A 24,292-nucleotide genomic window follows, 5' to 3' on the forward strand; every position below is an offset into this window, starting at 1 on the left:
GGTAAAAAAAAAAATAGCCAAGTAAAAGACAATATAACGCTAGTATAAAAAGTGAAATCTAAGCACCTCGACAATTAAAAATACACAGATTACCCAATATTCTGTATCTATGTCACTTATCTAGAGTACCTTAATCTCAATATTCAACACACATGAACTAAAACTCTATGAACAAACCATATCAGTAAAAATGGGGGCAACTGAAACGCGGCGTTCAGAGACACGCTCGTCTAGACGGCACCCGCACCGACGACGACACCAGACACACAGCGCTGTGTACCTTCTCCTCGGTGTCCTCCAGGGCTCTCCGGCATTCCTCCACCTGGGAGCCAACCTCCGCGGGGACGATGGTGTACATCTCCGAGTACTTGATCCGCAGCTTCTCCATCAGAGTCTCAAAGGTTCGCTTCCCTTCCCTAAGAATGCTTTGGAGCTCCTAAAAACGTCACAGGGCAGGAGTTTCAACACTTGTGGCCCCCTCCCAACCCCGCCCAGGATAGGGAACAAAAGTTTACCTGGAAAAAAAAAAAAAAAAAAACCAGCTCCCCCAGCTGCACGTCCTTAACATTTAAATAAGTGAAGTTTGCATGACAAAACTTCACTCTGGATGCAAGCTGGTGAAAACTGCCAGATACCCAGTGTAGGGTGATGCTTCCTAATTTGTAAGAATTCAACTTGATCTCTCTTCACAGCCTCAGGGCATCCTTGGGAAAAGACATGGCAATCTCCCTGGTTCTCAAGTACCTCTAGGACCTAGGATTTAAGGGGTAGCCTCCGGATCTAAAAAGCCACAAGTAGCAAAAATTTCCAAGAGTGTTTTTTTTGTTGTTTGTTAACTTGTTGCAATTTCTACTTCTTCAACATTATCATCACAATGACTCAAGGCCACTAAAAGCCCCAGGGCTAAGAGAAGTGTCTTCTTTCGTGTAATTAGATGGCCCAGCTGAGTTCAACTGCTTTGAAAAGCCAGGGTCCAGTTCCATGCAAAGAATGCAGGTTTCAGCAGATAAAAGAGCCCTGAACAAATAGTCTATTGGCCGTGGCCAGGAACAGAATCTGATCCACGTTCTCCTGCAGCTATCATAAAGAAGAAACTCATTTGTTTGGGAAAGTTTCCCAAAGATCAAGTGGAAAACTCCTTCTTGACTCCACTGTGGCTTTTTTGTTGTTTGTGTTGTTTGCACAGTGACTGTTCAGTAGCATTCGGTGTGTTAATGGGGTGAGTCACGGCTAGGAAGAATGGCAGGATTTTAAAGGCCTCCGTGATGCGTCACTGTTTCCCTTTCCTAATCCTCCGCAGAGAATAAATGGAGAGGGGGCAAGTTAGAGACCAGGGCTCTTGACACAGAGGCGGAGTCTGAGTGTCACTGCCATCCCGTTTTATCTAGACCTGGTGGCGAGGGCGCCACCCAGAGATGGTTTCTGGGAGTGACAGCAGGTGTCCTGTCTCAACATCAATAACCAAAAGCTCTGGCGAAGAACAGCAGGTGGCTTTTCAATAAACTTTGCAGATGCCACTTTGGGCTGTTGATTTTGGATGGAAATGTGAGATCATTCTGAAGAGGGGAGTTTCCAGATGAGGAACAGCCTGTTGGGAACTCTGATCGGAGGATGAGAGATAAGAGATACTCCAGGAAACCCAGCGTGCTACTCGGGAGCAGGCTGGAGCCTCAGTTTACCAAACACACCTGCAACACTCGCTCCTAGCCTAGCGTCAACCCTGCTCTCCATAACACCCGAGTGAAAAGGGACTGCTTGCATTTCCCAGAGCCCTGCCCACACGTGCCACAGGGCCTTGGCGTGTGCTTCCTGTCCCTCGGACCACTCTCCCAACCCTAGCGACTGAGTTATCTCTGCTGCAAGGACTCTGCCTACAGAACTGTGGACTGGGATGAGCCTGCAGAGCCAGCTCCTTCCTCCCTTACCTCCAGCTGCTCGGCCTTTAACGGGTGCTCCTGCGTTGTATTTTGGAAAGAAGTTGCAGTCTGTTGAAATAAATGCTTCAAAGCAACGATTTCTCTCGTGAAGGCGTGTCTCTCCTGGATTTCAGTCTGCATCAATTCCTTACTTTTTTGGACTTTTTGAAAAAGCCTAAAATAGAATATTTTTTTATTTTTATTTATTTATTTTTTGACAGGCAGAGTGGACAGTGAGAGAGAGAGAGACAGAGAGAAAGGTCTTCCTTTGCCGTTGGTTCACCCTCCAATGCCCGCCGCGGCTGGCGCACCGCGCTGATCCGATGGCAGGAGCCAGGTACTTATCCTGGTCTCCCATGGGGTGCAGGGCCCAAGCACTTGGGCCATCCTCCACTGCACTCCCTGGCCACAGCAGAGAGCAGGCCTGGAAGAGGGGCCACCGGGACAGAATCCGGCACCCCGACCGGGACTAGAACCCGGTGTGCCGGCGCCGCAAGGCGGAGGATTAGCCTAGTGAGCCACAGCGCCGGCCAAAATAGAATATTAAAGTATAATTACCACTCCATCCTGCTCTTCTCTGAAGCAGTTTTAATTCAACAATTAACAAAATCTCTGACTAGTTCACAACACATTATTTTCCCTCAAGGAAAAATGTCCCAGTTTCCAATGATTTCCATACCACATACACAAACACGTGTATGACAAATCCCATCACTTAATCAAAATCCTCTTGAAAGCATTCATCCCCAAATACCCTCTGCCCACACTTTGCACTCAGATTGCATGTCTGTCCATTCAAGGCATCATTCGTCTCTCCAAGTAATCCTTGAGCTCCCAGGAAAATGACTTAAGAGGTGAGGATGGAGCATGGTGGGCCCTGGCGTGAAGACCAGCCCACTGCTCATTTTCTCCTCTGCTGACCTCATCTGCTGTGGGTGCAGCAAGTATCATTCGGGGCTGGAGCTGTGGCGTGGTGGGTAAAGGAGCTGCCTGTGACACCGGCATCCCATATGGGCGCTGGTTAGAGACCTGGCTGCTCCACTTCCGATCTAGCTCCCTGCTAGTGCACCTGGGAAGGCAGCACAAGATGGCCCAATACTTGGGCCTCTGCAGCTCTATGGGAGACCCAGAAGAAGTTCCTGGCTCCTGCCTTTGGCCTGGCCCAGGCCCAATCATCTTGTAAGTAGTCTCAGTTTATGATACGATACATAGAAACCATTTTTAGCTTTGGGAGAAAAACTTGCACTAGAGACCTCAAGTTCATTTCCAATGATGAAGTAAGTTTTCAATCTACCAATGTAAATGCATTGCTATGCAACAGATAAAGGGTTGATAACCAGAATCTACAAAGAAATCAAGAAACTCCACAACATCAAAACAAACAACCCACTTAAGAGATGGGCCAAGGACCTCAATAGACATTTTTCAAAAGAGGAAATCCAAATGGCCAACAGACACATGAAACAATGTTCAGGATCACTAGCAATCAGGGAAATGCAAATCAAAACCACAATGAGGTTTCACCTCACCCCGGTTAGAATGGCTCACATTCAGAAATCTAGCAACAACAGATGCTGGAAAGGATGTGGGGAAAAAGGGACACTAACCCACTGTTGGTGGGAATGCAAACTGGTTAAGCCACTATGGAAGTCAGTTTGGAGATTCCTCAGAAACCTGAATATAACCCTACCATTCAACCCAGCCATACCACTCCTTGGAATTTACCCAAAGGAAATTAAATTGGCAAACAAAAAATCTGTCTGCACATTAATGTTTATTGCAGCTCAATTCACAATAGCTAAGACCTGGAACCAACCCAAATGCCCATCAACTGGATAAAGAAATTATGGGACATGTACTCTATAGAATACTATACAGCAGTCAAAAACAATGAAATCTGGTCATTTGCAACAAGATGGAGGAATCTGGAAAACATTATGCTGAGTGAATTAAGCCAGTCCCAAAGGGACAAATATCATATGTTCTCCCTGATTGGCGACAACTAACTGAGCACCAAAGGGGAAACCTGTTGAAGTGAAATGGACACTATGAGAAACAGTGACTTGATCAGCTCTTGTGCTGACTGTTGATGTACAATGTAATACTTTATCCATTTTAGTATTTTCTCTTTGTTTTGTTCTAGTACTATTGGTTGAACTCTGTAATTAACACACAATTATTTTAGGTGTTTAAATTTTAACTGAAAAGTGATCCCTGTTAAATGTTACAGTGGGAATAAGAGAGGGAGGAGATGTACAATTTGGGACATGCTCAATTGGACTTGCCCCAAATGGTGAAGTTAGAAACGTGCCAGGGGATTCCAATACAATCCCATCAAGGTGGCATGTACCAATGCCATCTCACTAGTCCAAGTGATCAATTTCAGTTCACAATTGATCACACTGATAGGTCTAAGAGTCAAAGGGATCACACAAACAAGACTAGTGTCTGCTAATACTAGCTGATAGAATAAAAAAGGGAGAGAACGATCCATCATGGGAAGCGGGATACACAGCAGACTCATAGAATGGCAGATGTCCTAAATAGCACTCTGGCCTCAGAATCAGCCCTTAAAGCATTCGGATCTGGCTGAAGAGCCCATGAGAGTATTTTAGGCATGGAAAGCCAAGACACTCTGGCAAAAAAAAAAAAAAAAAAAAAAAACACCAACACCAACACACACAACAAACCTAAATGAAAGATCTCTGCAAGTGAGATCCCAGTGGAAAGAACAGGCCATCAAAAAAGGTGGTACTTTTATCTGAAGGGAGGAGAGAACTTCCACTTTGACTATGACTCTGTTGGAATAAGATTGACGTCGGCGAACTCAAAAGGCTTTCCATAGCCTTGGCAACTCATGACTAGAGCCTAGGGAGATTACTGACGCCATAAACAAGAGTGTCAAATTGTTAAGTCAACAACAGGAGTCACTGTGTACTTACTTCTCATGTGGGATCTGTCCTTAATGTGTTGTCCAATGTGAAGTAATGCTATAACTAGTACTGAAACAGTATTTTACACTTTGTGTTTCTGTGTGGGTGCAAACTGATGAAATCTTTACTCAATATATAATAAATCAATCTTCTGTGTATAAAAAAAAAAAAAAAGCATGTGTAGGGGCTGGCACTGTGGTGCAGTGGGTTAAAGCCCTGGCCTGAAGCACCGGCATCCCACATGGGCACCGGTTCTAGTCCAAGCCAGCTCTCTGCTGTGGCATGGCAAAGCAGTAGAAGATGGCCCAAGTGCTTGGGCCCCTGCATCCATGTGTGAGACCCAGAAGAAGCCCCCAGTTCCTGGCTTTGGATCATTTCAGCTCCGGCCACTGCAGCCATTTGGGGAGTGAATTAAAAGTGATTTTTTAAAATATGTATTTATTTGAGAGGCAGAGAGACAGACAATGAAAGCTCTAAAGGAGGGATTTTATATTAATATTTATAATTTTTCACATTATCTAAAATTCCTATAATGAATGTGTATTGTTATACTTGAAAAAACAGGGGCCATATGAGTGCCGATTCGAGTACTGGCTGCTCCACTTCCAATCCAGCTCCCTGTTGATGCACCCAAGTAGGCAGCAGAAGATGGGCTTGGGCCCCTGCACCCACGTGGGAGACCCGGATGAAGGAGCTCCTGGCTTGGGCCTGGCCCAGCCCCAGCTGTTGTAGCCATTTGGAGAGTGAACCAGCAGATGGAAGATTCCTCTCTCTCTGCTTTCACTCTGCCTTTCAGATAAATAAATAAATCATATAAAAGAATAAAGAAACTGACACATGCATTAAAGAAAAAAAATCAGCAAACTTCTTTTTTTAAATTTTGAGGACCTTTCAACATCAGCAACAAAATGAAACAAAATGAGTCTTGGAAAACACTATGGAAAACATATGGATCAATTTCAAAATGTTTTGGCACCAAAATAAATTCCATTTTTCCATGAGCTTTCCAAAGCACCCTAATACCAGGCTGGAGAACATATGCTAGTTTTAATTATAGCTGTTACTTTTTCCGTATCTTCTTGTTTTGTGTGTGTGTGTGTGTGTGTTTCTAAAGATTCATTCATTTATTTGAAAGTCAGAGTGCCAGAGAGAGAAGGAGAGCCAGAGAGAGCTCTTCCATCTGCTGGTTCACTCCCCAAGTGTCGCAACAGCCAGGGCTGGGCCAGCCTAAAGCCAGAAGCTTCCTCTGGGTCTCCCACGTGGGTGCAGGGCCCAAGCAGTTTGGCCATCTTCTGCTGCTCTCCCAGGTGCATTAGCAGGCAGCTGGATCAGGGACGAAGCAGCTGGGACTGGAACAGGTGCCCAGATGGGATGCCTGTGTCTCAGGCAGCGGCTTTACCGCTCTGCCACAACGCCAGCCCTTCCAAGCCCTTTTGTATCTCAGAGTGGCTCCACTCAGTTCTGCAGTCCCCTTTGCCATTATTCTATACCATTTTCATATGTTCTAAATGTGACAGTTTTAAAATTTTGAGCCAGAATTGTCAAGCGGTTTCCCTGATAGCTCTCCTAGACCTTACCTGTTGCATCGGTCATGCATAGAAGTGACCTCTTGCAGTGCTGGGGTGGTCGTCCCAGCCCCGGGGCCTTCTGGAACATTCTGGACACTCTTCATGCGCTCGAGCAGGAGGTTCAGCAGCAGCTGCTGCTTCTCCACGTGCTGCTCATACTGGCTCAGGCTCTCCAACAGCTCACACAGCTCCTCTTGGGGGGCTGCCTCTCTTGTTTTGGAAACTTCTGGAAGTTCCTCTTGAAGATTATCTAAAATAATTGCTTCTCGTTCCATCTAATTCAATAAGCCAAGAAAGAGAGAGAGAGAGAATGAGCTAAGTAAACAGCCTCTCAACCATTTCTGGACCTGAAGCAGACCTTAGCAGTCTTCATTTTTGTGTGCTCTTTAGTAATCAGAGGGTTCTTGACATCATGCATATCCCAACTCAAAGTAACATTTGTCCTCCAGCAGCTAGGAATAGTAAGGCATTTCAAAATGTTCATGAACAATGGAATTATGAGTTTATTTTGATGGAAAAACATCCCAAAATCTATGCTATGAGACATCTTCAAGAAGTTCATGAAAGGGGCCGGCACTGAGGTACAGTGGGTTAAAGCCCCAGCCTGCAGTGCCAGCATCCAATATAGGTGCCGGTTCAAGTCCTGGCTGCTCCACTTCCGATCCAGCTCCCTGCTAATGCACCTGGGAAAGCAGAGGAAGATAGCGCAAATCCTTGGGCCCCTGCACCACCGTGGGAGACCTGGAAGAAGCTGCTGGCTCCTGGCTTCAGATAAGCTCAGCTCCAACCATTGCAGCCATCTGGGGACTGAACCAGTGGATGGTTCAGAAGATCTTTCTCCCTCTCTCTCTCTCTCTACCTCTCTCTGTAACTCTACCAAATAAACAAAATAAATCTTAAAAGAAAAGTTCATGAAAAATGAGTATTATGAAAAAACTATAGATAGATTTCAATTTTTTTGCACCAAAACAAACTTATCTTTTCACTCCCTTTTATCATGAATGCTATAAAGGAGCGGCGTATTAGTTGTCTATTACCAGAGCTTGAAAGAACCCAGCTATTGCCGGTGTAGATCAGTGAACAGAATGAAATACTGCTGCTGTGGCTGAGACACAATTGCTATGGAATATTTTCGTGACCAATGACCTCTGGTTCAGGTTTCCATCATGAAGCAGCAAATCTCGCGAGATCCACATCAGGTAAGGAATAACAACTCCACCCAACTGCAAAACTACAGGGTATGGGGCATTTTCTCGCAGGTCTCTTCTTTCATTCCTGATTCCACAATGCTCAAAAATTAGGTCCAATAGAGCAGAAAGCTGTACCAGAAGTGGAGCAGCCCTGACTCAAACCAGCCCTCCAATGTGAGATGCCAGAGTAACAACAGGTAGTGTGACTAACCCACTGTGCCACAGTGCCAGCTTCTCAAAGTGTTTCTGGGTTTATTTTTATTTCTTTGTAAGACACAGACACACACACACACACACACACACAGCGGGGTGGGGGGAGAGAGGAGGGGAGAGGGGGAGGGGAAAGGGAAGGGGAGGGGGAGAAGGAGAGAGAGAGAGAGAGAGAGAGAGAGAGAGAGAGAATCTTTCATCCCTAGTTGAGTCCCCAAATGCCTGCAACAGCCAGGATTGGTCCAGGCCAAAGCCAGGAGCCCAGAATTCCATCTAGGTCTCCCACATGATTGCTAGTGTATCCCAACTTAATTTATTATTTTTTATGAGAGAGACAGAGAGACAGAGACAGAGGGAGACCTTCCACTGATGGGTTCACTCCCCGAATGTCCACGACACCCAGGGTCAGGCCAGGCTGACACCAGGAGGCTAAAACTCCATCTGTGTCTCACATGGAGGCAGGGACCTGAGCAGCAGGGCTGCCCCCCACCCCACCCCCGCCACCTCGGAGGTCGTTTTAATGGGGTCTGACCTCCATAAATACCTACAGCAGTGTGTGTGTGATGTGCACATTTGAGGAACTATCTGCTTTACTTAAAGACAGTGAGAGTAATAGAAGGAATGTAATTAACTCTCGCAGCCAATGAGGCACTCACTTCTTCACTGACGAACTTCCAGCCCTGCTTCAGGGTCTCGCACCACATCTCCCACGCTCTGGCAGCTTCCAGCAGCCTCAGCCATTCCTCCCACAGGGCCAGCAGGATCCGCTGCAAATGGACTCTGTCACCCTCTGTGCACCTGGCGCTCAGGCGTCTGACCACCTGGCGTAGTTCCAGCAGGTCTTCCTCGGCTGACTCGGCGTTTGACACCAGAACCTCAAGAAAGAAAAGAAGAGGTAGGACATTGCACCTGCTGCTTTTTCTGAATTTATGAACTCTCTTAAATATTGAACAACGAATGATTTAACTCTGCTGAAAGTATTGTGACTTAGTCCTCATCCATTTGGAAGTCAATCTGGTACAGAGGAGAATCTGCCATGGATTATTTATTACGGTAGTCATTGTGTAATTGAGACTATGGAAACTATGGCAGATTTCCCCAGGAGGAATATATTTTCAAGGTACAATATTCTAGAAGCACACTTGATTATTGTAACTTAAGTCTCTTATTTTACTAGGTAGCTCATTTGCGAAATACTTACTGCAACCACCAACAAAATATTTAGGCACTTTTTTTATTTTTGGTTTGGTTTTTGGTGGATGTTAAGCATAGATGCCTGGCAATGATCTCATTCAAGTCCTTAGCAAAATAATAGCACTGATTTTAACAGAAAATACGCAAACACTACGATGGCTTAGGAAGAGGGTTCAAGCAGTATCTGGAATTCGGTTTTGACGGTTGCATAAGTACTCAGTGGACAACCAAGTCCCATCACTGTCCCAGCAGTGTCCCTAGGAGAGGACGGTGCTGGGGGAGGGCTGTCTCCAGGCCCAGTTCAGGAAACCGCGCAGAGTCGTCATTCTGTTCCTTAGCCCTGAGCTTCTGATTCCAGCGTGTTTCATGGGTCTGCACTCAGTGTGTGGATTTCCTGGGTGGTAACTGAGCCACACCCTCGGCCACCCCGGCCACGTGTTCTGCAGGGCGTCTGCCCATGCCCTTCCTGCAGCCTTGCCAGTCTCTCACCTTGCTCTCCTCCAAGCGCTCCAGGGCTTCTTTGTAAGACACAGGCAGTGGGGAGATGGACTGCCCAAGCACTGTCCCCATTTTCTTGAGGTTGGCACAAATTTTCTCTTTAATTTTCCCATAGTTCTTGTAATTCTGGAGATACCTAACGAGACACGGTTGAGCAAGAAAAAGTAATACTAAATTTAAGACAACAAAATAACTTCATACACAGTGGGTTCCCCACACTTAGTATGAATATTCAAAAGGGGCTCTGACAATGTTCTTTGTTCCTCTTCAGTGCATTTCACTGTCTCTACTGACAAGTCACCCCCAAAGGGATCTGCTTTCAATGCAGATTTTAAAAGGCAGGTAGGGCAGACCTGAAAACCCCTGAACTGGAGAAATTACTCAAAACAAGCTCAGTGAAGTGAAAGCTGCATTCCTGACCACTGCTGATGAACTACAGATTGGTACAGGCTTGCTGGAAACAATTCAGTCTTAAAAACATTCCTACTGTTGAGTCATTAATTCAGCTTCTGCAATTTACCCTAAGGAATTAATCCTAAACATAAGGAATTTATCCTAAACATGATAAAACCTTTTGCATTAGAGGATTCATTAAAATGTCAAAAATTGCAATACTCCTTTTGTCTAACAAAAGGTATGTTAACTACAACCACCATTATATAAAATACTATGTAACATCTGCAATTACTTTTATAAAGGTTTTGTTATAACAAAAGAAAGTTAATGTTACACAGCGAAACAATTAAATAGGATGTTTTATATTTTATCTAGAATATAATATTGTGATGTATTATAAAACACTATACAATTACATATACAACATATACATAATACATCTATTACATATATAGCACAGACTAAATCACTAAGAACAATTAAAAATTCTTTACAAAAAATTCTTTAAAAAGCCTCTTGGGGTACATATTTTGCATAGCAATTAAGATGCCAGTTACAGGGGCCAGCACTGTGGTATAGTAGGCTAAGCCTCTGCCTGTGGTACCAGCATCCAGTACGGGTGCAAGTTCAAATCCTGTCTGCTCCTCTTCCGATCCAGCTCCCTGTTAATGAGCCTGGGAAAGCAGCAGAGGGTGGCCCAAGTGCTTGGTCCCCTGCACTCATGTGGGAGACCTGGAAGAAGCTCCTGGCTTCAGATTGGCTCAGCTCCGGCTGTTGTGGCCATTTGGGGAGTGAACTAGTGTATGGAAGACCTCTCTCTCTGTCTCTCCTTCTCTCTGTCTGTAAGTCTGCCTCTTAAATAAATAAATTTTAAAAACAAGATGCTAGTTGCAACCCCTGGTACTCCCAAATCAGAGTACCTGGGTTCGACACTCAGTTTTGGTTTCTGACTCCATCTTCCGTCAAATGCAGACCCTGGGATGCAGCAGTAATGGCCCAAGTAGTCAGATCCCTGCGACCCTCTTGGGAGACCTGGACTGAGTGCCGAGCTGCTACCTTCAACCTGGTCCAGCCAGACAGGTCCCAGCCCTAGCTATTGAAGCCCTTAGGGAGTAAGCTGGTAAGTGGGGGCTTTTTCTCTCTCTTATCTCTCAATAAAAGTAATCAACTAGGCCGGCGCCGCGGCTCACTAGGCTAATCCTCAGCCTTGCGGTGCCGGCACACCGGGTTCTAGTCCTGGTCGGGGCACCAGATTCTGTCCCGGTTGCCCCTCTTCCAGGCCAGCTCTCTGCTGTGGCCAGGGAGTGCAGTGGAGGATGGCCCAAGTGCTTGGGCCCTGCACCCCATGGGAGACCAGGAGAAGCACCTGGCTCCTGCCATCGGATCAGCGCAGTGCGCCAGCCGCAGTGTGCTGGCCATTGGAGGGTGAACCTTTCTCTCTGTTTCTCTCTCTCACTGTCTACTCTGCCTGTCAAAAAAAAAAAAAAAAAAAACTAATTAAATCAAAGTGTTTTTTTTTTTTTAAGATTTATTTATTTATTATTTAAAAGTCAGAGTTCCAGAGAGAGAAGGAGAGACAGAGGGAGAGAGCGCAATTTTCTATCTGCTGGTTCACTCCCTAAATGGTTGTAATGACCAGGGCTGGGCCAGGCCAAAGCCAGAAGCCAGGAGCTTCATCTGGGTCTCCCACATGGGTGGCAGGGGCCCAAGCACTCGGGCCATCCTCCACTGATTTCCCAGGTGCATCAGTAGGGTGCTGGGTCAGAAATGGAGCAGTTGGGACTCTAACCAGTGCCCATAAGGAATGCTGGCACTGCAGATGGCAGTTTAACCTGCTGCACCACAGTTCTGGCTCCCCCTCAAAAAATTTCTTAAAACAGACTAGTATAGTGCCAAGGAATAGAGGACCCAAACTCCATGATATGCAAATATACAGAAATAAGCAAAGTCACAGAGCCAGTGTTGGTCAAGTTTGAGTTTTCTATGCTTCTTAAAGCTAACCCCAGGATGGGTGTCTAATAGGAAACCCACTCTCTAAAGATATTTGAACTCACAGAACTATAAAGAATGGGTCTCTAAAATATAGAATAAATTTCTAGAAACCAGTAAGACAGAGATGGATGAACCAATAAAATTACATAAAGGCTTGAATAGACTTTTGACAGAAGAGGATATAGAAAGGACCAACAAGCATTCAAAAAGCAGATCAAACTCATTAGCAGTCTGAGAAATGCAAATTTAAACCACAATGGTATCCAGTTCTTACTCATCAGGTGGACAAAGATTAAGTTTTGCAACATCAAGTGTTGACAAGAACATGGGACAACTAGATGTTGTGTTTATAAGTTGAAATTGGTAAAAATCATGGGGCCAACATTGTGGTATTATAGAAGGTTAAGCCTCTGCCTACAACACCAACATCCCATATGGGTGCCAGTTTGAGGCCCAGCTGCACCTCTTCCGATCCAGCTTCCTCCTGACGAGCCTGGAAAAGCAGCAAATGATGGCCCAAGTGCTTAGGCCCCTGCACCCTCATGGAAGACCCAGAAGAAACTCCTGTCTCCTGGCTTCAGGCCGACCCAGCCATGAACATTGTGGCCATTTAGGGAGTAAACAAGCAGATGGAAGACCTCTCTCTTTCTCTTTTTCTCTCCTCTTCTCTCTGGAACTCTTTCAAATAAAAAAAATAAATCTTAAAAAAATTATTTGGTGTAAAGAATTTAACATGTGAATACCTTTTGACATGGACAATCTCTCTCTCTCTTTCTCTCTCTCTCTCTCCTTCTTCCATTTAAAAACGTTTCTAACAGCATTGTTTGTGAATATAAAAACTAAAAACAGCCCAAATGTTCGTGAATGGGTGAATGAATTTCACTACAGAGAAGGACACACATAAATCTCCAGGATCCAGGAACTCCATCTGGGTCGCCAAAGCCAATGCAGAGGCCGAAGCACTTGGCCATCATCTGCTGCCTTCCCAGGATGCGTCAGCAGGGAGCTGGATCAGATGCAGAGCGGCCAGGGCTTGAACTGGCAGTCTGCAGATGCCAGCTTCACAACCAGTGGCTTAACCTACTGCAACATGGCGCCAGCCCAACACAAGAGAAGTAAAATCAAAGTCTGTCTTTGAACTTCTGCATTCTGAGATATTTGCGCTGTCATTTGTCCTTTATACCATACACTTACTCTTTATTTCCCTAAGAAACCTTTTATTTAATGAGTACTAATTTCTTAAGTACAACTTTAGGAATATAGTAATCTTCCCACCATACCCACCTTCCCACCCAATTAGTTTTTTTTTTCTTTTCTTTTTCCCCACATCCTCGCCAGCATCTGTTGTTGGTAGATTTCTGAATGTGAGCCATTCTCACCGGGGTGAGGTGAAACCTCAGTGTGGTTTTGATTTGCATTTCCCTGATGGCTAGTGATCCTGAACATTTTTTCATGTGTCTGTTGGCCATTTGGATTTCCTCTTTTGAAAATGTCTATTGAGGTCCTTGGCCCATCTCTGAAGTGGGTTGTTTGTTTTGTTGTTTTGGAGTTTCTTGATCTTTGTAAATTCTGGTTATTAATCTTTTATTGGTTGCATAATTTGCAAATATTTTTCCCATTCTGTTGGTTGCCTCTTCACTTTCCTGACTGCTTCTTTTGCAGAACAGAAATTTCTCAATTTGAGGCAATCCCAATTGTTAATTTTGGCTTTGACTGCCTGTGCCTCAAGGGTTTTTTCCAAAAAGTCTTTGCCTGTGCCTACATCTTGCAGGGTTTCTCCAATGTTCTCTAATAATTTGACGGTGTTGGGTCATAGATTTAGATCTTTAATCCATGTTGAGTGGATTTTTGTGTAAGGTGTAAGGTAGGGGTCTTGCTTCATGCTTCTGCATGTGGAAATCCAGTTTTCCCAGCACCATTTGTTGAACAGACTACCCTTGCTTCAGGAATTGGTTTTAGATCCTTGATCAAATATAGGTTGGCTGTAGATGTTTGGATTGATTTCTGGTGCTTCTATTCTGTTCCATTGGTCTATCCATGTTTCTGTACCAGTACCATGCTGTTTTGATTGCAACTGCCCTGTAGTATGTCCTGAAATCTGGTATTGTGATGCCTCTGGCTTTGTTCTTGTTGTACAAGATTGCTTTAGCTATTCAAGGTCTCCTGTGCCTCCATATGAATTTCAGCATCATTTTTTTCCAGATCTGAGAAGAATGTCTTTGGTATTTTGATTGGAATCACATTGAATCTATAAATTGCTTTTTGGAGAATGGACATTTTGATGATATTGATTCTTCCAATCCATGAGCATGGAAGATTTTCCCTTTTTTTTTTTTTGGTATCCTCTTCTATTTCTTTCTTTAATGTTTTGTAATTCTCACTGAAAGAGATCTTTGACATCCTTGGTTAAATCTATTCCAAGGTATTTCATTTTCTTTGTAGCTATTGTGAATGGAATTGATCTCAGAAGTTCTTTCTCAGCCAAGGAATTGTCTGTGTATACAAAGACTGTTGATTTTTGTGTATTGATTTCATATCCTGCTAGTTTACCAAACTCTTCTATGAGTTCCAATAGTCCTTGATGGAGTCTTTTAGATCTTATATTATAGAATCATGTCATCTGCAAATAGGGTTAGTTTGATTTCCTCTTTCCCAATTTGTATCCCTTTGATTTTATTCTTATTGCCTAATGGTCCTGGCTGAAACTTCCAGGACTATATTGAATAGCAATGGTGAGAGTGGGCATCCTTGCTTGGTTCCAGATCTCAGTGGGAATGCTTCCAACATTTCCCCATTCCGTAGGACACTGGCCACAGGTTTGTCATAAATTTCCTTCATTGTGCTGAGGAATGTTCCTTCTATATCCAATTTTTATCATGTAGTGGTGATGTATTTTATCAAACGCTTTCTCTGCATCTACTGAAAGAATCATATGGTTTTGTTTTTCAGTTTGTTAATATGAGGTATCACATTGATTGATTTGTGGATCATATTATTTGCTATATATATATTATATATTTACTACATTGATTGATCATAGTATATTGATATACTAGGTATAAATCCCACTTGATCTGGGTGAATAATCTGTATGATGTGTTCTTGGATTTGGTTGGCTATAATTTTGTTGAGGATTTTTACGTCTATGTTCATCAGAGAAACTGGACTGTAGTTCAATCTCTGTTGCGTCTTTTCTGAGTTAAGGAATTAAGATAATGCTGGCTTCATAGAAAGAATCTAGGAGAATTCCCTCCCTTTCAATTGTTGTGAAAAACTTGAGAAGAACTGGAGTTAGTTCTTCCTTAAATGTCTGGAAGAATTCAGCAGTGAAGCCATCCAGTCCTGGGCTTTTGTTTATTGGGAGAGTTTTTATTACTGATTCAATTTCTGTTTTGTTAATGGGTCTGTTTAGGTTTTCTATGTCTTCATGGGTCAGTTTAGGTAGGTTGCATGTGTCCAGGAATCTACTCGTTTCTTCTAGTTTTCCCAGTTTGTTGGCATACAGCTCTTTGTAGTAATTTCTGATGATTCATTTTATTTCTGTGGTGTCCGTTGTTACACTTTCTTTTACATCTCTGATATTATTGATTTTGGTCTTCTCTCTCTGCTTTTTTTGGTTAGTTGTGTCAATTTTGTTTATTTTTTCAAAAAAAAGCCCTTTGTTTTGCTTATCTTTTGTATTTTTTCTTTGGTTTCAATTTTATAGATTTCTTCTCTAATATTAATTATTTCTTTTCTCCTACTAGTTTTGGGTTTGGTTTGCTATTATTATTCTAGATCCTTGAGATGTACTGATAGTTCATTTATTTGGTGCCTTTCAAATTTCTTGAGGTAGACACCAATAGCTATAAGCTCTCCTCTTAACACTGCTTTTACTGTACCCCATAAGTTTTGATATGTTGTATTGTTGTCTTCATTTGTTTCCAGAAATGTTTTGAGTTCTCCAATGGCCCACTGTTCATTCAGGAGCATGTTGTTCAGTCTCCATGTGTTCGCGTATGTTCTACAAATTCCTGAGTTGCTGATTTCTAGTTTCATTCCATTGCAGTCTAAGAAGATTCATGGCTTGATCTAGCTTTTTTTGAATTTGCTGAAACTTGCTTTATGGCCTACCCTGTGGTCAATCCCAGAGAAAGTTCCATGTACTGCAAAGAAGAATGTGTATTTTGCAACTATAGGATTAACAGTTGATATCTGTTAGGTCCATTTGGTCTCTGCTGTTTCCTTGCTGATTTTCTGCCTGGGTGATCTGTCCATTGCTGAAAGTGGGGTATTGAAATCCCTCCATTACTATTATATTGGAGTCTATGTCTCCCTTTACATCCCTTAACATTTCTTTTAAATAGCCAGTTTCCCTGTAATTAGGTGCATATACATTTATAATAGTTACATCTTCCTGTTGAGTTGATCCCTTAATCATTACATGGTGCCCTTCCTTGTCTCTTTTAACAGTTTTTGTATTAAAATCTATTTTGTCCAATATTAGGAATGGTGACACCAGCTCTTTTTTGGTTTCTGTTAGTATGAAATGTCTTTTTCCATCATTTCATATTCAGTCTGTGTGCGTCTTTGTTGGTAAGATTTGTTTTTGTAGGCAGCAAATAGAGGGTTTTGTTTTTTAATCCATTCAGCCAGTCTGTGTCTTTTAACAGGAAAGGTGAGGCCATTTACATTCAAAGTGACTACTGATAAGTATGACTTTGCTCTGCCATTTTTCCAGATAAATTCCTACTTTTTACTTCGGATTTCCTTTGTACTTTTACTGGAGATTTCCTTCTTTTACCTTATTTTGTACTAATGACCATATTTCTGTGTTTCTGTGTGCAGCACATTCTTAAGCATCTTCTGCAGGGCAGGATGGGTGGTGACAAATTCCTTCAATTTCTGTTTGTCTTAGAAGGTCTTTATTTCACCTTCATTCATAAATGAGAGCGTTGCAGGGTATAGTATTCTGGGTTGACAGTTCTTTTCCCTTAAGACTTGGACTATGTCTTGCCATTCTCTCCTAGCCTGTAGGGTTTCTGATGAGAAGTCTGCTGTGAGTCTAACTGGAGTTCCTCTGAAAGTAATCTGGTGTTTCTCTCGTGCACATTTTAGAATCTTCTCTTTATGTTTCACTGTGGAGAGTTTGATTACAATGTGTCATGGTGAAGAACTTTTCTGGTCATGTCTATTAGGAGTTTCTATGTGCTTCCTGTACTTGGATGTCCTTTTCTTTCTCCAAATTAGGGAATTCTTCTGTTATTATTTCATTAAAAAGGCCTTCTAGAATTTCTTCTCCCTTTCATGCCTTCAGGAACTCCTAGAAGCTGTAAGTTGGGTCATTTGATAGTATCCTGTAGATTCCCAACAGTGTTTTTTAGTTTTCTAATTTCTTGTTGTGTTTTGTCTTCTAAGTCGTTATTCTCCCTTTTGCTTCACCGATTCTGTTGTTAAGGCTTTCCACCACATTTGTCATTTGTTCTATTGAATTCTTCATTTCCAAGATTTCATTTTGATTTCTCTTTAAGATCTCAATGTTGTGGGAGAAATTTTCTTTCGTGTCATGTATGGATTTCATTAGTTCATTCATTTGCTTCTGATTACTTCTATGTAATCTTATGATCAATTTTTTGAATTCCATTTCTTGCATTTCTTTCATCTCACTATCTTCACAATCTAGTATTGAAGTGTTGTGTTCTTTTTGGGGTGTCTTGTTGTCTTCCTTATTCTTGTTTCTTGAATTGGTGCATTTATTATTCAGCATTTGTGGAGATACTTGTTGGTTTCTTTTTTCTTTTTGCTGTGGGGGCTTTTATCTTTAGACTATGTCTATGTGGATTAGTGGAATGTGGAATGTCTGCTTTCAGGGAATACCTAGAGGTGTGTGGTGGGTGTGGCCAGAGAGATCTGTTCAGTGCTCCAGGGTGAAGGGTGTGTCTGAGGTGACACATCCAGGGTAAACATCCTTTTTTTTTTTTTTAATCAGAGGAGAGGTTTGCTCTTCTCCATTGGTGTAGACTTGGCAGAGCTTTTCTCAAAGGAGACCAGTACCTGGGTGCTGGCCCCAGTGAGTATATTATTCAATTATTCATCTGTTCTGCCACAAGGACCACACAAAGGATCTGTGCAGTCCTCAGTGTAAGCACAGATTCCCAGCAGTGTCCCTCACCAGGGAACCAGGGAGCCCTGAGCATGTGGAGTCTCCCACAATGCCTGCCCAGAGTCCCAACCACACCCTGAGTTCTCCCACACAGCCTCAGTGTTTTCACAGTCCCAGCACACAAGCCTCCCCCAGTCATGAGCACCCAGCCCCTGTCTGTTCTCCCCACTGGACTCAGGAGTCTCCACTCGGCTGGTTGCTCGGTGCAGACATGAGCTGGTGCAGCTGTTACGTATGTCTGAAATGGCACTTGCTCTCTGTCAGCTTGTTACAGGACACCACTGCAGGGTGATCGGGGAGAGAGAAACGTGCCGCACCTTTGTTTTTCTCCTCTAGTTTGTCAGGTACACTATCCCCCACAGGGATTCTCTCTAGGCTGTTTCTGCAGCTTTATCACCAGTGGATTGGGCTGCTGCAGTCTGGTCTCACCTCACTCTCCAACGCGGGTGCAGAGGCTCTTGGCTGCTGGGGTCCAGAGCTGTGAGAATCCTTGTCCTCCTCATAGATCCACCATGTCCCTCCAACTTGCCTGGAGTTTCCTCTGCTGTTTTCTCCCTATCTCGTCCCTGAGACTACACTCTCTCCACTTTTTAAAAACTATCTTCTCCTAGACTAGAGCAGTAAGCTCCCTCCCTACTCTGCCATCTTAATCCCTCCTCAAGATACATGCATTTCCCATACATTTACTTTTTTTTTTTTTTTTTTTTTTGACAGGCAGAGTGGACAGTGAGAGAGAGAGACAGAGAGAAAGGTCTTCCTTTGCAGTTGGTTCACCCTCCAATGGCCGCCGCGGCCGGCACGCTGTGGCCTACACACTGCGCTGATCCGAAGGCAGGAGCCAGGTGCTTCTCCTGGTCTCCCATGGGGTGCAGGGCCCAAGCACTTGGGCCATCCTCCACTGCACTCCCTGGCCACAGCAGAGGGGCAACCGGGACAGAATCCGGCGCTCCGACCGGGACTAGAACCCGGTGTGCTGGCGCCGCAAGGCGGAGGATTAGCCTGGTGAGCTGCGGCGCCGGCCCCCATATATTTACTTTTATAAATCTTCTGTTGGTGTAGAGAATATTAAAAACACAAAAGAACAAGGGGCACTTCAAAAAAATTCATGGAAATGCCTACCACGGTTTCTTTCATTTTTCTTCTTTTACTTTTCCATATTTTCCACATTATCTCACGTGTATATGTGAACTATAAAGACAAGAGTATTTTTATATTCTCAAAGCAGAACCTCTAACAGGAGACCTACCTTGCTTGCTCAGCGTCCGCTCCTCTGGCTGCCTCCTGCAAGGCTGACTTCTTCGCAACCAGTTCCTGCAAAGTGCACTGCAGCTGCCGCTGGGCCTGGGGGCTGCACACAGTGCCCAGCCTCTCCGCGAGGCCCTGGATGTCCGCTAGAGTGGATTCCAGCTCCTCCTGCTTGCGCCGAGGCGCTGCCAGTGATTCTTCCAGATTGTCCAGGTCTACTGGGTGCGATGCACAGGTGGCTCCGAGGGACGCGATGATCCCCACTGCCCTGGTGACTGCTTCGTTGTAGCGAATGACATTTTCATGAGCATCACTCAACACATTCTGTTGAACAGGAGATTAAATGCTGTGACTGAACTGCCAGAATAGTTGGGACTTTGTCATTCTTGATTTTTTTATTTTAAAAAAGGTTGATTTGGGGGCTGGCACTGTGGCATAGCAGGTTAAGTTGCCACCTGCAGTTCTGGCATCCCACATGGGTGCCGGTTCGAGTCCTGGCTACTCCACTTCCGATCCAGCTCTCTGCTATGGCCTGGGAAAGCAGAAGATGGCCCAAATGCTTGGTCCCCTGCACCTGCGTGGGAGACCAGGAAGAAGCTCCTGGCTCCTGGCTTCGGATCATCTTAGCTCCAACTGTTACAGTGTAAACCAGTGAATGAATGACGTCTCTCTCTGCCTCTGTAACTCCACCTTTCAAATAAATAAATGAATAGTCTTTTTGAAAAGACTATTTATTTATTTACTGACGAGAAAGAGATATCTTCTATCCTCTGGTTCATTCCCAAAATGGCCGCGAAGGCTGGGGCTGGGCCAGGCTGAAGTCAGGAGCCTGGAACTCTATTCGGGTCTCCCACATGGGCTGCAGTACTTGCAACATCTTCTGCTGCCTTTCCAGGCACATTAGCAGGAAGCTGGATCAGAAGTGGAAGAGCCACGACTCGAATCAGGCCCCACATTGGAGGCTGGCATCCCAGGTGGTGGTTTAACCCGCTGTGCCACAACACTCACCTCAACTCTTGATTTTTCATGATGCATTCATATTATGTATTTCAGTCTTACAATAAGAGTTAGCTTCTCATTCTCACAATTTGACAATACTATACTATTATTTTTAAAAAATATATCTATTTATTTACTTGAGAGGTAAAGGTAGGGTTACAGACAGAGAGGAGAGACAGAGAGAAAGGTCTCCCATCCGATGGTTCACTCCCCAAATGGCCGCAACAACCGGAGCTGTACCGATCTGAAGCCAGGAGCCAGGAGTTTCTTCCAGGTCTCCCACACAGGTGCAGGGGCCCAAGGACTTGGGCCATCTTCTACTGCTTTCCCAGGCCATAGCAGAGAGCTGGATCAGAAGAGGAGCAGCTGGGACTAGAACCAGTACCCATTTGGGATGCCAACACCACAGGCAGAAGACTAACCTACTGCACCACAGCACCGGCCCTCTACTATTATTTAAAAATTAGGGAAAGGCAGTTGGGGCAGCATCTAAGATGTCACTTGGGATGCCCACATCCCATCCTGAAGGCCCAGCTCCACTCCTGACTGCAGCTTCCTGCTAGTGCACACCTGGTAGGCAGCAGAGATGTCTCATGTGCTTGGGTCCCTGCCAGCAACACGGGAAATCCAGATCAAGTTCCAGGCTCCTGGCGTCAGCCTGGCCCAGCTGGGCTCTTGCAGGCATTTGGGGAATGAACCAGGAGACAGAACTCTGTCTGCGTGTCTCTTTCTGTCCGCATTTCAAATGAATAAAAATAAAATTTAAAAGAATGAATAGTGAATAGCTTTTTTGCACAAACGAAAATTGTTTTCAGATTTTCTAAGAAATCTAAACCAAATTCAAAATAATATCTCAAAACTCACGTCTCCTGATGCATGGCCCTGTTCTGAAACTCCTGCTAGATCAAGAACTAAATAAAGCCATTGACAATGACTAATGGATATGGCCTTAATCAGTATTTTTGAACAAATGAAGACAAAGCACACAGAAACTACAGACTTCTGTTTTTAAGATTCATAGCAGTGCCACCATTTTAGCTTGGGAGCACCAAGGATGTCCCTGTACCAACTCTTCTCACTGAAACACAAGAGTCAAATGGCCAGGGCTGCAGCAGGATGAAGCCAGGAGACAGGAACTTCATCTGGGTCTCCCAGGTGGGTGCAGGAGCCATGAAGATGAAAACTGGAGTGGTTTGCGCATTGCAAGCTTTAAATAAATGTCAGATGTTATCTGGTGTTCTTTCTTCTACCATACTTCAAAAAGTTCACGGAAAATGGAACCCAAAGATGTTTATTTGGGTGCAAATTTTAAAAACATTCACGCATAATTTTTCATAATATGTATTTCCCATGAACTTTGTGAAGCCCCTTCACATGCATGGAGTTCAAAATGCTTTTGTATCAAAATGAGCTCATCTTTTAACTCCGCTTTCCAGACTTTACCAAGAACCCTCATACTTCTTCCATGACACCGTACTATCTCTAAAACAAGCAAACAAGGACACACACACGCACACACACACTGCCTTCTGAGCTCTCTAGATAGTATGAGAAGCAAAAACGTCAGACCTTTTTCTCAAAGTATAAAGCATTGCATTTACATACAGAATGAGTCAAGATTCTGCACTGGCTCATTGCAACTCTTCAGAAATTACCCTGAAGAGAAGTCTCCTATAGAACCTATATTTATTTAGAAGTACAAATATTAACAGAGTAAAACAGAAAACCATGGAATTAAAACAGCCCAATTTAAAAAAACAAAACTCACTTTGCGCAAGTCAATGCTTGTGCGGAGCTGCCTCTGAAGATCTTCAACGTCACGCAGTGTTGCGTGCACACCCCTGCTTTCAGGAGGGGTTCTCTCCTCCCTTTGCGTCTCGGGCACAGCCACAGCTCTAACAGCACACATTTCTGCCTGAACCTGCTCCCAAAATGCTTCACAGTTGTCCTTTTCGTTTTGAATGTGTGCAACGTCCAAGTGTATAAGTAAAGGCTGCTGTAGTTGACGTTCTATCTGATTTAAAAGACGTAAGGAACGTTCGAGTCTGTCCTGCAAATTCTTCTCATCCGTGTCTTTCGGCTGGAAGTGTGAGATCATGTTTTGCAGGAGCTTGCGTAAGTTATCCTTTTCTTCTGCTTTTTGCATTATGTGTGCTATTTCCTTCTCTTTGAATGAGTCGTCGAAGGCCTCGCTTTCAGTCAGCTGCTTCATCAGGTCATCGTATGAGCACTTGGTCTTCTCGAGTCTCTGGTCCAGAATCTGGGCCTGGAGCAGACAGCTTTCTGGTGATGCGCCAGGAGCGTTCAGAAGGCCTTCAGCCCTGTTCTCAACGTGCAGGTCCACAGCCCTCATGTTATCCAGGGACTCCTGATATTTGTCACGCGCGGTCACAAACAGGTCCACCTGTTTCATTTGTTCTTCAAGCTCCTTTTCTTTTTCATTCACTTGGCTTTGTAATTGGTCCAGTCGCGAATGATCCCACTCTAGGCCCATAATCTCAAACACTTCTTTAAGTTTCAACATCTGTAAGACGCCGCACTGAATACCGGCGAGTCTGTCTTTCAGAGTGCGAAACTCTTGTTTTGCATCCTGGTTTATTTCTTGAGTGAGCAGCAGCTCCTTGTGCTGTAGATCGTCAACTTCCTTCTGCAGCACGGATATTTTTTCCTGGAATTCTCTGAAAAACTTTACTTTGTGTTCTACTTCCCCGCATCTATTCTCGATGAATCTCTGTGTTCTGCTGACCCTAGTCTTAAGATTTTTCAATTGGTCATCCAGAAATAATCGTTCAAACACATTGAGATCCTCGGAGATGGTGGCGAGTTCCGGGAGCTGTGTTGAGATCAGCCTCTCAACTTCCCGCAGTTCCTCCTGAGATCCTTTCAAAGTGACGAGGTGGCGTCCCAGCTCCGCTTCTGTGCAGGTGGCTCCCATCTTGTCTGTCATTAGCATCTCACTTTCCTGCAGCGTCGAATGCACCTTCCCTATCACCGTGAAAAGTCTGCTTCTCTCTTCCAGTTGACATTCTAACTGCTGGGATCTTTCTGTTGATTTTAGAACTAGCATTTGGTACTGATTCTGTAAATACTTGAGCAGGTACTGCAAATCACTGCTCTCGTCTGCCGGAAGATTAGAAATGTGATCTTTGACCTTTTCGGCCAACGATTCCACGGCCTGCTGCTTTTCCAGTATGCTGTCGTGTGTCACCTTGCGTTTTCGGATCTGTGACAAAATGTCCTCTGGGAGAAGGGAAACGGGGTGAACGAGTTCCCCCAACAGATTCTTGACCCACAGGATGGTCTCCCTCACCTCGATGCTCATCTCACACTTCTTCATCTGATTTTCTACCTCTAGACTTAACGGCTCCAACGCGTCCAACTGACTTTTCAGATTATTTATTGCGTCTTCCAGGATCGTCTTGTCTTTTTCTCCCCAGAGCCTCTTCATCTGAAGTTCAGCCTGCCCCTTCAAGACAGAAAACCCCTGCTTCAGCGTCTGGAGTTCAGTGGCCGAGGCGACCACACTCTGGTCTCCCTCCTGGGCTCCTGCTGAGCTCAGCCTTGAGCGCAGACGTTGCTGCTGCTTTTGCAGGGACATCTCCAGGCCGCGGATCTTGCTCACGAGGGAGGCGAATGCGTCGCGCTCCACTGCTCGCTGGGAATACTTCTTCTGAAGCAGCTGTTCTACTTGCTCCCACCCACGTTCAAGCTGCTTCATCTGGCTTTCCAACAACTTCTGATCCATGCCAGTCAGATGTTCTGAAACATTTTCCCATTCCATTTTCAGCTTGCTTAGCAATCCTTTCTCTTCTTCTATCGATGCCAACAGTTTTTTAATTTTGTCCAGATGGGCTGCAATGTCCAGGGAACCTCTAGAAAAGGAAAGAGGGGGATAGAGCTTCTTAGTATTTAGTAGACAGCAACACGGGGCTTGACGGCATAGGAGAAACTGGCTCTGCTTTGAATGCACAGAAAACATTGAGGGTGTCTATAACAGCACTCATTTCTG

At 44.3% G+C, this 24,292-nt stretch overlaps 1 protein-coding gene across 8 annotated transcripts in view; it reads right to left on the reverse strand.

Moving 5' to 3' along the window:
- SYNE2 (spectrin repeat containing nuclear envelope protein 2) overlaps positions 1-24,292 on the reverse strand; it is a 392,381-nt gene that overhangs the window by 167,495 nt on the left and 200,594 nt on the right. For all 8 annotated transcript variants that reach the window (XM_051826403.3, XM_051826401.3, XM_051826405.3 and 5 more), the window contains 7 exons: positions 22,052-24,155; positions 19,286-19,608; positions 9,501-9,645; positions 8,474-8,692; positions 6,427-6,692; positions 1,926-2,091; positions 281-436 (listed from right to left, as the gene is read on the reverse strand). In XM_051826403.3, coding sequence (XP_051682363.3) covers positions 281-436; positions 1,926-2,091; positions 6,427-6,692; positions 8,474-8,692; positions 9,501-9,645; positions 19,286-19,608; positions 22,052-24,155 — 3,379 coding nt within the window. The remainder of the gene's footprint in view (positions 1-280; positions 437-1,925; positions 2,092-6,426; positions 6,693-8,473; positions 8,693-9,500; positions 9,646-19,285; positions 19,609-22,051; positions 24,156-24,292) is intronic.

This window comes from Oryctolagus cuniculus, chromosome 20 (assembly GCF_051225735.1).
Source record: "Oryctolagus cuniculus isolate XC-2025 breed Fujian yellow rabbit chromosome 20, ASM5122573v1, whole genome shotgun sequence".
In the NCBI taxonomy this organism is placed as follows: Eukaryota; Metazoa; Chordata; class Mammalia; order Lagomorpha; family Leporidae; genus Oryctolagus; species Oryctolagus cuniculus.